Source organism: Rhinolophus ferrumequinum, chromosome 24 (assembly GCF_004115265.2).
Source record: "Rhinolophus ferrumequinum isolate MPI-CBG mRhiFer1 chromosome 24, mRhiFer1_v1.p, whole genome shotgun sequence".
Classification (NCBI taxonomy): domain Eukaryota; kingdom Metazoa; phylum Chordata; class Mammalia; order Chiroptera; family Rhinolophidae; genus Rhinolophus; species Rhinolophus ferrumequinum.
In genome coordinates, this window is record NC_046307.1 from 2,413,777 (window position 1) to 2,427,213 (window position 13,437).

The window sequence follows — 13,437 nt, forward strand, 5'->3', positions numbered from 1 at the left end:
CACACGAGTCTTTCACTGTCATTTTTATACTGTGGGTCTTGTAGATTGTGTGCAGTGGAACTTTTTTTTTTTTTTTAAGACTGAGATGCTCTGTCTTTGAGTTGAGGGGGTAACCTTTTAGTAATGACCATGCCTGACGTGCTTGCTCTTACTGCAATTTGATATTCGACACACCGTGTGAGATCAGAGGATGAACATGAGAATTCAGTTGCCAGGGTTGGAAGCCTGACTTGCCAGGAGCCAAATGTCTCTGGCCACTCACTTGGCATGGCACTGAACCATGTTAAGCCTCAGTGTCCTTATCTGTGAAAGGAGATGGTCACAGCTCCACTTCCCCGTGTGTCCTTGCACTGAGTGAGTGAACATGTGTAAAGTGCTTCTGAACCGCCAGGCACTGGCACTTGCTCTGTCAAGCTGGCTCCTTGCTTGCTCGCATCTCTCCTTGCGTGGCACCCATTAATCTGTCTCAGGTCCTCCCGATGCACAGAAGATGCATAGACCCGTGCATGGTGCTGGGAAAGGTGGTTCCAAGTTTCACAGTGAGAGGAGGTAGGAAGGCAAGACAGCCTAGTGGGGGCAGAGGCTACGCAGTATGAGGAGGACACAGGCTGAAGGTGTGGACAAGAGTCCAAGTGAGGGGGCAATAAACATGTGTTTCTCATGCTCTGACATCTGGCACCTGGCTGACCCTGGAGGGACTGCCCTCCTGGGGCTGGCCACTTCCTACAGATAGTGAACAAGTCAGTACAGAGCATGGTTCTGGAATGCGAACCAACCAATCCAGAGTCCAGCCCCAAGCACCTCATTTATCGGACTCTTACACTCTGGGCCACCATCCTCTGTCCTGACTAACCCAGGGCCAGGTCCCAGAGGCCTAAGACAGCCCTTTGCCACACACCTGCAGAAATTATCCAAACTGGCCAATCCTCCTCCTGTTGTCTCTGCTTTGCCCATTCCTCCCTGCGGAAACCACTATAAAGGTGCTCGGCCTTCCCTCCGTCTGCCTACTGACCAAACCTGGTGCTTCCCCAACAGCCCTGCATGGCAGGATCTGTGAGGAATAAACGGTGTTTTCCATGTCAGTCACCTCCTGATGTGTCAGCCTCACCACACCTGAATAATAACAAAACCTACATTTGAAACAAGGGGCAAGGGTGAAAGGGGAGCTGGAAAGCTGAGCTGACTGATAAGTTTCTTGTGTCTGACAGGCAGCACAAGGCAGGCGGCCGGGAGAGGCACGCGGTTTGGGCAATGCAAACACTTTCAAAGGAGGCCTGTGGCCGGTGGGGGCAGCCCACCGTGAGGGGGACTCGCTCACCTTGCCATAGCTCAGCAGGATTATCCGCACCAGGACGACGTTGATGTGGGCCCCCAAGGACTCATCGTGATAGATTTCATTGACCTGAAAGACAACCAAGGAGGCGTCGTCAGCAGGGATCTCAGGCTCAAGCACCAGACCTGGCTTTGCAAATGACACCACCACCCAACCAGCCCCAGGCCAGAATCCTGGGCCCCCCACACCCCTTCCTGTTTCCACAGTGTACATCCAGGTGTCACCAGCAACCTTGAATCCAGCCTCTCCTTTCCCTCTGTGCTGCCCACCCCCCTTGTAAAGTAATCCAGTCACCACCCCCACCTGGCTTACTGCCACCCCCTTCCTCAGCGCCCCTCTCTTGCCAGCACAGGCATTTCTACCTGGTGCCTGAACTTGGGCAGGAACAGACCCCTCTGTTTGCTCTAGCCTCTAACTGCATGTGGCCTTTCCTTCAAAGGTGCCAGTCGGTGACAAACCCTATGGAGAGTGCTGGCAGTGTCACTCGCAGAAATCACTCCACAGCTGCTGCTGCTGGTTGTGAATGTCTTCCATGCTCATCCCTACTTGGAAAGGGGGTTGGTGTAGACCCACCCCCACACCGGAGTCTTAATGCGTTAATGAAGAACAGATACTACTGTGTCACAGAGGTGCTCCCTGTGCTGCTTTGATAACCGCAGTTCATATAACTGGCTTCCTTTGTATTTTTTCATTCATTTATTCTCATGTATTTTATCTTTTGCATTTAAAACCATTATTCTGAGCAGGTGCCCGTGGGCTTCACCCAATGCCAAAGGGGTCCTTGGCACAAGAAAGGTGAGGAGAGCCTACTGCCCACAGCACAGCCAGAATGACCTTCCGGAAACGCTGGTCAGGTTATCCCCAGGTTCGGGCTGACAGACAGAGCCTTCCTTCCCACTGACCCCACCCCCCCACACTCTCAGGATCTTACCTGGACCTGCTCCTTCGCCGCCACTTCCTTCAATGACCCAACCCTCTCCTCCTGGAGGCCCAGCCTCTCGGCCACTTCCTCCTGGAAGGGTCTCCCCAGGTCTGCTCTGCTCCTCAGCAGCACTGGTGTCTTTTGCTTGTTGAGTTCTTTGCCCCCATGATTGTGAGCTGCACAGTTCCCTGTATATTCCCTGCATGTTCCCAGCACCCAGGACACAGCAGCACAGGCAGGTGCTCAGGACAAACTCTGAAAGAATCAGTCCACTCGCGCCATCACTGACAGCAGGGTTGTGAACTGGCTGTGCACCCCTCCTTGTGTGTAGACAGAGCCCAGACGCTGCTGACCAGCCCTTCGGGAGGGCAGAGCCCACTCTGCTATCTCAGGCCAGCACCGTACTCTCTCTGAACCCCAACTTTTACAGTCTGCATCTGAGCACAATTATTGCGACCTATGAACACCAGGAAGACCCTTCCGGAAATCTGAGCATTAACAAGGAAAATCAACAGTGATGGATGGACGAGCAGGCAACGGGGCACGTGAGACAAGGAGCCTGGTGGCCGCTGCCACTGTTGCCATGTATTGAGGCGGCACCAGTGGGAAGGCAGAGATGACATGCACGGAGGGCCCCATTGATGGCAGCAGCCGGCCCTCTGCACAGCCCCTGCCAGGGGCCTTCTGCCCAGCAAATGTACCCTCTGACTGTGCCTGGGCTCCCCACCCGCCCTGGCTCCTGCAGGGAAGGGGCCGCTGACAGGCCGACAGGAGCACTCACATCCCTGTGCCTCGGTGCACGAGACCAGAGAGGGTGCGTTGGCAACCGGCCACCTGCAGCTGACAAGGTGAAGCCCCACGAGGCCACACTGTGTCATCCCCTCTGTAAAACAAGGGTGATAGTCCCTACCTCACAGAGCTTTTGAGGGCTGAACTTCCATATATGTGAGACGGAATGATGGTGAAAATGGTAAAATGCCGCATTTGTCACTGTCAGTAGATCATATTGCCCCAACACCCCCCACCCGAGGTCTTGGGGAGAGGGTGCACTCCCCAAAGCACAAATGTCCTTGACCAGCTTTGAGGGTCAAACTATTTTAGTCCACAGCAAGATAAAAACCCTAAAAACCAGTTTATCTTAATTGAGAAAAGGGTTTTCCTTCTTCAGAGTAATTGCTTTATCTATCACCAGCAAAACTGGCCAATTTGGCTCCCAGAGTTTGAAAGTTATGGTGCAGAAATGAAGACCGTGGTGACATGGGGAGGTCCTACTGTAGTTGGAAGGAGCAGGAGAGGGATGGCCAGGCTTCACTTTACTTCCTCCACCCCTGACCCCTGGCCATGCCTGGAGGGTAAAAACAGCCCTGATATTTGAGAAAAAGATAATAGAGGAGAGGACTTAAATCCCTGCCCCTGCCAGCTGTCTGACATTTGGTGGATATATTCACATGTGGAGGGGCTTCAGAGAGCAGAAATGGAGGCACAGGAACCTTCAGCAGCAAGAAGCCTACAAGGGCAACCCACCTCCTGGCTACGTGTGAGAATCCAGGCAGAGCGGGCAGGATGGCTGGGGGCTGGCTTTACCAAGGTCTGGGGGTACCGCTGGACCTCAGAGAGAGCCCGGGGGTGCTGGCCTACAGGAGGGGAGGCAGGATCTCCTACATAGCCCATAGCTGAGAGAACAAACCCCAAGGGACCTGAACGCTGGAGGGCCACTGCCAGGGCATAGCATGCTGGGACAGATGTGTGCAACACAGGGAGGCCACACCATGCATGTACCCCTACCTCAAGGGAGGAAGGACAAGTGCTAGACAGCCCTGCTATGGACTAAACTGTCCCCTCAAAATTCATGTGTTGAAGCCCCAACTCCCAATTTGAGAAGGTGGTTGGGGCCTTTGGAAGGTGACAAGGGTTGGCTGAGGCCCTGAGGGTGGGACTTCCGTGATGGCATCAGTGTCCTTATAGGAAGACACACCAGGAAGCACCCTCTCTCCATTCTCTCTCTTTCTGTCATGTGAAGGCGAGAAAGTGGACGTCTGCAAGTCAGGATGAGGGCCCACACTAGGAACCGAATCAGCTGGCACCTTGATCAAGCCTCCAAACTGCAAGATATATATGTGCGTTTTTTAAGCCCCTCAGTCTGTGGTATTTTGTTATAGTGACCCGAGCTAGTGATGACAGGCCCGGAGTCAGAACTTAACCTCTTCCCCCTGAAGGTTTTCAAATGGGAAGAGCCTGAGCCCCTTCTCATGATCCAGGTTTCACTTTTCCTTCTGTCCCGTGATGAGGGCAGCATCAGTTATGAGAACTAAAGGAGCTGTGTTTTTCCCCACCTTTGAGCTTTGGTGTGTAAATGTCCCTCCCACCACGCACATAACCCCCCAGCCCAGCGACAAGCCCCCATAGGTTCCCAATGGGACTTCTCAAACCGAGCCACCGCTGGCCCCTCTCTCAGAGCCCACCCACTGGAGTCTGGAATCGCATGGCCTGGCCTCTTCTTCTCCATGACGCCTGGCAGGCAGAGAGCTGTTGGCCCCACTGTGTGCCTAACACGGTGTTACCACTCAAGATTTAGCAGTGAACCTGCACAGAGCTGGCCCTCTCTCGGGAAATGGAAAGGGAATCTCGGCAGTAACAAAACCAGCTCCACAATTGTGATGACACTGGTGAGGGCTGCAAGGAAAAGGTGGGGAACTAGAAGGAGTATTGATGGAGAATCTGCCCTTTTGGGTGGGGCTTGGTGGGTCCTCTAAAGACATGGCACTTCATCTCATAGCTGAGAGATGCAGATAAGTTATGGTGTTCCTGCCAGAGGGAGTAGCAGGTACAAATGTCCTGGGGTCAGAAACAGTGAGGTGTGTTCCTAGCAGAGAGGGTGGGATAGGGGGAGAGTCCCAGGAGAGAAGGCAGGAGAGGGCCCCTGAGGTCAGTTAGGAGAAGGTTTCCAACTGTACTCAGAGAGCAATGGACAATATGAGGCCAAATGGGGGCGTAACGATGCTGAGTTTTATGAAGATTACTCTGGCTCCTCTATGGAAAGTAGATTGACGTGTCACTGCAGCAGTTGAAATGTGGTAGTTTGGGGTTTAAATTCAGGGAAAAGTGGAAAGAAGAGACAGACATGAGGAGTGACTTGGATTGGAACGGGGGACGCCTCCCACACAGCCCTGGAACAACTGGGGCCTACGCAGCCCTGTCCCCTTGCTGGCAAAGGGAGCCAGTCGACCTTTGTTCTGCACAGAGTGGGGGAGGGAAAAAGGTACTAGGTTCATCTCTCAGAGCCTCCCCAGAAATGTGGGGCTCAGGGCTCCCTCAACACCCTGACAGCACCACTCTGAAACCCGTGCTCTGACTACACTTCTCAGAGATGGCCCGGGTGGACCTTGAGGAGACCTGACCCTGGTGCATATAGCAATGCCCTGAGCCCGTGCTCACAATCCCTCTGGAACATGGGAAACCCACCTTGTTATTTGGAAAAGACTCAGGGCTGAGTGCCCAGAATTATCTCATGTTATGTTCCCAACAGTCCTTTGAGGCCATGAGGGATGGTCAGCCCCACCTTAGCAGTTGGGGAGCTGAGGCTGGTCCCCACAGGGAGGAAGGAGATGCCCAGACACTCCTGTTCTCCCTGCCCTGCCACTGGGGCTGAGGGTGGCCGCTCTCATTTCGGGCAGGGAGTCTTGTGTCCTTGGACACTGGGTAGGTCTGACCCTGACTCCTGATTTAGGACAGGCGGTAACCAGAACCCCAGGAACGCCCTGCTCAGCTTGAAGTTCCTCAAGGCAGAGGCCCACATCCTGCTGGTGCTGGAGACAAGGGCTCCAGAGCCGGGGGTGTCAGGCCACTGATCCAGGGTCCAGGCTGGGGAGGCTCTGCCTTCGGGGCTGCCCATCAGCTGCCAGCTTCCAACGGCGGGGCTGGATGCCCTGACCCTACCTTGGAGGTCAACTGGGCCTCCTGGGCTGCTGAGGAGTTAGGGCACATCCGGAGTGCCCAGCAGACAGCCAGCAAGGAGGCCAGGCCACACTGGTCAGGCCAGCAGCAGAGCCTTCTGTCAGATGCTCTCAGCCCTGCCTACCCTGCCTACTCTTGGCCTGTGGTGCCCCTTTCCTGCTTTTCTGCCCTAGGAAGCCTTCACCGCTTCCACAAGGGGTCACAGGTCCACACAGGTTACTGCTCTGTGACACTCGCACCTCTGGCGGCTGCGGGGCCTTCAGGGTGGCCCCAACATCCCCCTCAGGAGCCTTCCCTGTGGCCCCCCTGAAGCCACTCCCCAGCAGCCCCGTCCCAGAGGGCAGGACGCCCGCGGTGACCACTTGCCTGGGACGAGGTCTTGCCCATTGGTGTGGTGTGGCAGAGACCCTAAACTGGCAAACGGGTTCCCTTCTGGTGCTGGCTCCCAGGCCCCACAGTGGCCTGAGGAGTGGCCCTGCCCTGCCCCCCAGGGCCTTGCCAGCTTTCCAGGGGTCTGTGGAATGGCCCCCGCCCCCTGGCCAGCTGCTTCTCGCTCCTCATGGGATGCAGCTGCAAGGCCAGAAGCCTGTGGTGCCCCCAGCACTCTCGGGTGTGGGAACCACGGGGAAGAACGAGTGAAATTCCCAGTAAACACTCACGTCCTTTATAGGGACACAGCTATGACATTCCTGCTGAGCAGCGAGCTGATCGACGAGGCAAAAAGAGCAATTAAAGCCGAAAGGCGGCCTCCAAGCATCTCCCTCCATCTCCCCTCCTCTCCAGCCCCCACCTCATCTCCCCAGCAAGGCTTCCGAGCACCTTCTCGCCTCATGTCCTGCCCACACCCCCGTAAACGCACCATACTTCACGAGTCAGTCACCACTCAGAGCAAATCTGACCTCCTTCCTCTCCCTGAAACCCTCACTGGCTCCCTAGTGCCTTCAGAAACAGGCCTTCAAGGCCCCTTGGAAGCTGAGCTTGCTGGCTTCTCTGTGATTCATTTCAGCTGCTTTCCTCCAAGGGCCCTCAGTCCCGACAGCTCCCCCTTCTCGAAGCCTGGCTGCCTCTCCTGCTGGTTGTGCAATGGCTCATGCCTGGGATTCCCTCTTCTCTTCTCCAGCCCCTGAATTCTTGCAATAGCTGAAGAGCAATTGAAGAAACAAAGTGACAGTAATAAATGTGTTTCAAAGGAAGGGGGCAATTACTCTCCTGCTTAGCCTCTGTCCCTGCCTAAGGCCCTCCCACTGCAACTGGAATAAAGTCTAAACCCTGCTGCCTCTTCTCAGGTTGGCGTGGCCCTGGGGCTCCTTGCACAGGGAGCCCATCCTTACCTCAGGGCCTTTGCTCTTGCTGTGCCCTCTGGCTTTTCATGTTCTTGCCCCAGCACAACTGTCCCCTGCTCAAAGCAAGCCCCTAAAGCGCCAAGCAGTTGCTCCCAGACTGGATTACACACTTGATGTAGGTGGCACCTCTCTTCCTTGCTCCCTACTGTATCCCCAGCTCTGTTGAGCACATAGTGGGGGGTCAGTAAAGAGCTTTGAATGAATGAATGAGTAGACATCTTTGGAGAGTGTGGACCAATAGGAAATGGACAGAGTGTGACTACAGCAGGGTCCATGAAGCCCTGTAATGACCTAGGCCCCGACTTAGTGCCCAGACACCCTCACCCCGCCCTGTGCTCCCTGAGGCCTCCGTGCTGGGAGAAGCCGCTCTCCTTGGCCCAGATTGCAGTGGGTAGAGAAGCTGGGACAATGTCCTTGAGCCCTGTCTGAGAAATTGATCCCAGAATCTTTAAACCTTGGGGGAAAATGTTCAAAGCGGCAGGGAGAGAGGCCAAGAGCTCTCTTGTTTGGGGAAATACATTGTAATGTGCCTTTTGCTTATGCAAAGATGCAGCCAATTTCTGTTCTGGAATAGACAATGAGGCAAGACGGGCTCTGCATGATAATGTAAGAGTTTGCCTTCTGCTGGGGCACCTGTGAGCCCTATCTCCCTGACCACAGAGCCCTGGGGCCCAGCCTGGAGTCTCCTCCAGGAGCAGCATTTGGGGGAGAGGAGTCCCTCATAGGCGGACCTCAGGCATCCTCCCCTCCCCCACCAGTCTCAGAGCCTGTGGGGCACGACCCCCCACCCCTGAGGTGCGATCTCTGTCACCTAACTGCACCCCCACGATGTCACTGAAAATAATGACTTTTCATTCCTCCTGTAATTCCTATTCTTCTGCTGCCCTATCACCATTTGGACTCAAGGAAACAAAGAGGGGCAATGCCACCACGAGGAGGCGGGCCATGGCACATGGGACGTCCTCAGGGACAGGACTGGGGGAGGAGAAAGTGTCTCGTTGACCCAGGAGGTCAGGGGAGCTGGCTGAGCAGAGGCAGGAAGACAGAGGCAGGGTTATGGCCCCAGCCCGCTGCTGCCCCCCACACACCTGCAGGTCCCCAGGGTCAAACAGGTCCCCAGGGCCATGGGCAGAGGCCACTTGCGATGCGGCGCTCAGTGAGATAAGAGACGGGAGGGCTTGAGTCGGGGAGCAAGCCCAGGAGCAGCCTGGCCCCTTCAGCCCAGAGCGGAGTATAGGACTCAGAGTGTCTACCTGTGCTGGTTGGGGGTGGGGGTAGCTGGCTTGGGACTGGGAGAAGCTGCAGAGTGGACATGTTGCCATGGCACTGGGCCTGAACTGGCCAGGACCCAGTGCACCTGAGCAGCCCAGGGAAAGAGCCCGAGGACAGACCTGGCCCCCTAGCAAAAATGGCGAAGACTCAGGCCAGCCTTCCCACTGCCACTAGGGCCCCAGGGGACCTCAAGTGATGAGGAAGAAAGGAGAAACCCTGCCCAGCAGGTGTCCACCCAGAAGAGACTGAGGAAACCATGACACTTCAGACTGTCACCTGTGGGCTCTCCAGGACTTCAGGGCTCCCGGCAGAATCCAGAAGCTTCTCTGCAGCCCTGCTTGTAGCTACACAGCTCAGTGCCCGACTCTGCTGTGACACACCCCTCCCCAAGGTGGAAGCATGTGTCGGACACTGTGGGAAATGGTTTTGTCCTTCTGTGTGGCTCCCTCATCAGCCACCTGGGTCCAGGCTCAGAACAGGCACCCAGAAGCGGGACGCAAGGGGACAAAGTGCAGGTGAGAAGGTGGCTAAACGCACTGCTGCACAGGGGACCCCAACCAAAGGGGAAGGGGCTGAGCCTCTGGAGGCACAAGGTCCCCTGCAGATCTTTTCTGTGTCCGAAGGGCCACAGGGGGCCCACAGGTCCATCTCAGTGCCAGGCTCCCGTGGGGCGGGGACACGAGGACACGCTCCCCTTCAGGCCATTCCCTCTGCTGTGCCATCATGGTCTCAAATCCCTTCACTTGTTAGATTGTTAGCTGCTCCTTCCTTCCACTGGACCTGTGCTCCTGAGAACCAGGGACCCTTCTGCATCCTCAGTGCCCAGAGCCCAGCTGGCTCCTGAAGCTTCAGGATCAAGTCCAAGCTCCCCACCCTATCTGGCCGGCTCAGTCCCTCTGACCCCCAAGCCTCCCGATTCCGCATCTCCCATTCGAGGGACAGCCGAGGGCATGGCACCCTCTGCATAGAATGGCACCAACTACATGCAGTCCAAACCAGCTGAGGGGCACCTCCACTGTGACCTTTTCCCCAGCCAGGCAGAGGGCACTGGCTGTGCCGAGGGGTAAGGCCCTTGTCCTCCTTGCTTCCCTGAGGCAGGCGAGTGTCCCAATGAGAGCCAAGCTTCTTGGGGACAAGAGCTAGGATGGTTTGGCAGATGTCACAGACAAAAGAAGGACTGCAGCATCTCATTGGTCAGCTGTGACCTTCCAAGATCTGTGCCAGGTACCTCCTCATGTTATTACCTTTCACCTCCCATACCCTGCAAGGGAGCATTATTGTACCTGTTCTGCCAATGGGGAAACTGAGGCTCAAAGTAACTGAGAAAGTTGCTCACATGAGCATGAGGGGGAACGGGGGCAAGGCTTGGGAGCCATTTGGAAAATCTGCTGAAATTACAGCATGCACCCTGTGACCTGGCTATTCAAACGTCCAGCATCTTGATAGAGAAAAGCCTTGAGCATAAGGAAGAAGGGACAAGGACACTTAGGCTACTGGGACTTCTTTTCCATGGACAAGTAGAGTTTTTTCACGGGAGTCTATGGGACCATAGTCACTTTATGGGAATTCATTTACTCACTTATTCATTCATTCAAAAGACATTTACTCAACACCTACTACATGCCGTGCCATTGGCCAATCAGGTAAGTGGACCCTCGGAATCCCATATTAAACTTGTAGTGCTTTGTGTAAACCCCTAACCCTCCTGAGACATGTTGTCAAGGGCCCTGGCAGGGGAGCAGCACCCCAGCATCGCTGAACTACACCTTAGCACAGGAAGACAGAGGCGTGACAACCCACATCAATCCAGACCGGAGCCCAGCAGCACCACATTCTCTGCTTTCCCGGCTCAGCTGTCAGCTCCTTGCTGGAGTCCGCATGAGATAAGCCACACAGCGGCCTCACGCTGTCACTGAGGAGTGCTGATGCCTGGCCCTCCTGGTCCTCAGGGACTCTAAGTCCCGCTTTGACAGCCGTCAGCTCCCCCAGGGACGCCAAGGACAAGCTGCTCAGAGGTTCCCTTGTCAGCTGTCAGGAGGTGTCCCCCAGGGGGCAGGGAGGTGGGAAGAGGGGGAGGGGAGAGGCAGAGGTGAAGGTAGCCGTGGTAACCCTGGCAGAACATCCCCCGTCTGCTTCGTCATCAATGGCAGTGGGGGGGCTATTCTTGACCCCACCACCACTGAAATGGGCTCCATGCAGGCAGGACCCCAGGCTCACTCACCACCACACCGCAGCACCTACACGTCTGGCACGTAGTAGGCGCTCTATAGAAATGTGCTGAATGAATGAGGGAGGGGGTGAGAGAGACAAACTTAGAGAAAACAGGAAGGTGCACTGGACAGAGAAGCCAAGGGGGAAAACCAGGAGAGTCACAGAAGCAGATGGAAAGGAGAGCCAGGAATGGGCACATATGTCAATTCTGCTGCTGGGAGTCAGAGGGGCCAAGGTGATAACATGCTTTAGGGCAGGCATCCTCAGGGGTTCAGGAGTACTTGCTCCTCACGTCAGAACAGCAGGAGAGGACGTCACCTGGGCCAGGTCCCCAAGGAGGACTCACCTTCCCACAGGCACAGGAATCCTGCCTGCCAGGCCCTAGTCGTGCCACCTACCTCTCTGAGCCTCGGTGACCTTACCTCAGAAAGTGAACCTCGCAGGGCCACTGGGGAATGTAGACACATCACAAAAGTGCCTCCACGCACAAGCCCAGCACGTGTGAAAAAACCCAGCAGCCTCAGGCCCCGGGCAGAGGCATTGCCGGTAATGGAAGGCACGGGCTCCAAATGCCTGAAGATACGTGTTTCTCTTTTAAGACCCCAAACCAACTTCATCACTGCCCTGTAATAGTACGATGGTGGGTCCCTTAGCCTGGCACAGAAGGCTTTGCCAACCTCATGTGCTGCCTCTCCTCTCCCCCAGCACCCGACACTCCAGTGGGGCCCAACCGTGCACTGCGTGCACAATACTGCTGGGCCTTTGCACATGCCGTGCTCCCACCCGCAGCAGCACCGGCACACCCCAGGCTCCTCCCCGGCCAACCCCCACCTCTGCCTTAGGGGCAGCTCAGGTGGCCCTCTTCTGAGGCACGCTTCCCTGTGAACACACGGTGCTCCGTGTTTTTGTGATCAGTACGCATGTTAACCAGGGTGCAATTCTTCACTCCTTGTCAGGCCTCCCGCCCTTCCCATGTTCTGAGCTCTCTCTGAGCGCAGGGACACGACTGCTCACTTCTGCACACAGAGCCCAGAATGGGGCCAGTTTAGACCTGGGGTTCAGAGAGCACCCAGTGAAAAACATGTGACCAGAGATGGCTCAGATTCGCGGGACGCTCTCCAGGCACCCCGCACTCTGGTAAGTACTCCTCTGGTGTTGAACTCGAGTCATGCTCCCGATATCCCTGGGAGGTGGCATAACTGCCCCATCACAGGACACAGGAGGGCAGGCCATCGCCTCCTTTCTTTTAGGCCAAAAGGAACAACAGTCCGCCCACTGGCTGGCCAGACTTGCCTGCAATCGTGTTCTGACTCACTTGTGCAGTGTGAGGTCTTAATTTCAATGCTGCTGACATTGAAAAATAATTAAATTTCCTATAAAAGCTGAATTTCCAGCTTCTCATGGAAAAAAAATGCTGGCAACACTGGGTCCTACATGACCACAAGTGAGTAGGGCCCGGGAGGGGACCTCCAGGGGCGTGGAGTCTCCTGTTACCCCAGTCCCCACCACTCCCTACTGCCCACAGCCATCCTTGCCCCTCACCATGCCTCCCGCCTGGCTCCCATCAGCATCTGAGACTGCTGCCCTCTCGTAAGCGGTGTAGCCGCTTCACACACACCACTGGCCCTGACAGCCCTACCTCCTGGTGGCGTGCGGGGCCATACTCTCAGGCCAGTGCAACAAGCATGAGGAGCAGAAACAGTGCCAGGAAAGCACTGCTGTGACCCAGGGCACCAGCAGACCTCGAGGGCCTGGGGAGCTTCTGCTCCCCGTCCTCCCCCCGTGCTATGGCCCAAACCCAAATCTGTCCCCCTTGCCTGGGAGCTCTGCTGGGATTGCCTTCAAATTAAGAGAACCAAGGTTTAGTGTCTAGTTTCAGAGATGTTTTTCTCTTTTCCCAAGAACCAGAGCCAGAGAGCCAGAGACACATGAAGAGGACTTTGGGTTGCACCTCCCGCTGGCTGGTTTGCGGCTGAAAGGCCAGTTCACGAGAGTCCCCCCCAGGACAAGCAGAAAACATCCCTGCCCCTTCCCCCCCCCCACCCCGTCACCACACGACCAACATTCCTGGAAGTTGGTGAGGAGTGGAGCCCGTATGCCTCTGATTGTTTGCAAACCCTGGCAAGGCTTTGGTAAGCCCAGGCCAATTTCTGGATTAAATTAGAAAAGAAAAGAAGAAAAAATCTGAATCCTGGCACAGACAGAAACCATTCATTCAACAAAAATTGTTTAAGAACACACTGTACAGAGGATTGTTTCCATGCTAAGAGGCGTCAGAGGGTATGGCCTCTGAAAGTTCAGAAGCCCTTTGGGTCCCATGTTCTCAGTGGGCCTGAGGAGCACACACACCCTCAAGAGAAGAGGTGCCTGGGGGCTCGGGAATTCTCCGAGGATGTGAGCAG

At 55.7% G+C, this 13,437-nt stretch overlaps 1 protein-coding gene across 2 annotated transcripts in view; it reads right to left on the reverse strand.

Moving 5' to 3' along the window:
- Positions 1-13,437, reverse strand: part of ADAMTS2 (ADAM metallopeptidase with thrombospondin type 1 motif 2) — a 251,891-nt gene that overhangs the window by 73,763 nt on the left and 164,691 nt on the right. For both annotated transcript variants that reach the window (XM_033096175.1, XM_033096174.1), the window contains exon 5: positions 1,319-1,402. In XM_033096175.1, the coding sequence (XP_032952066.1) occupies positions 1,319-1,402 (84 nt within the window). The remainder of the gene's footprint in view (positions 1-1,318; positions 1,403-13,437) is intronic.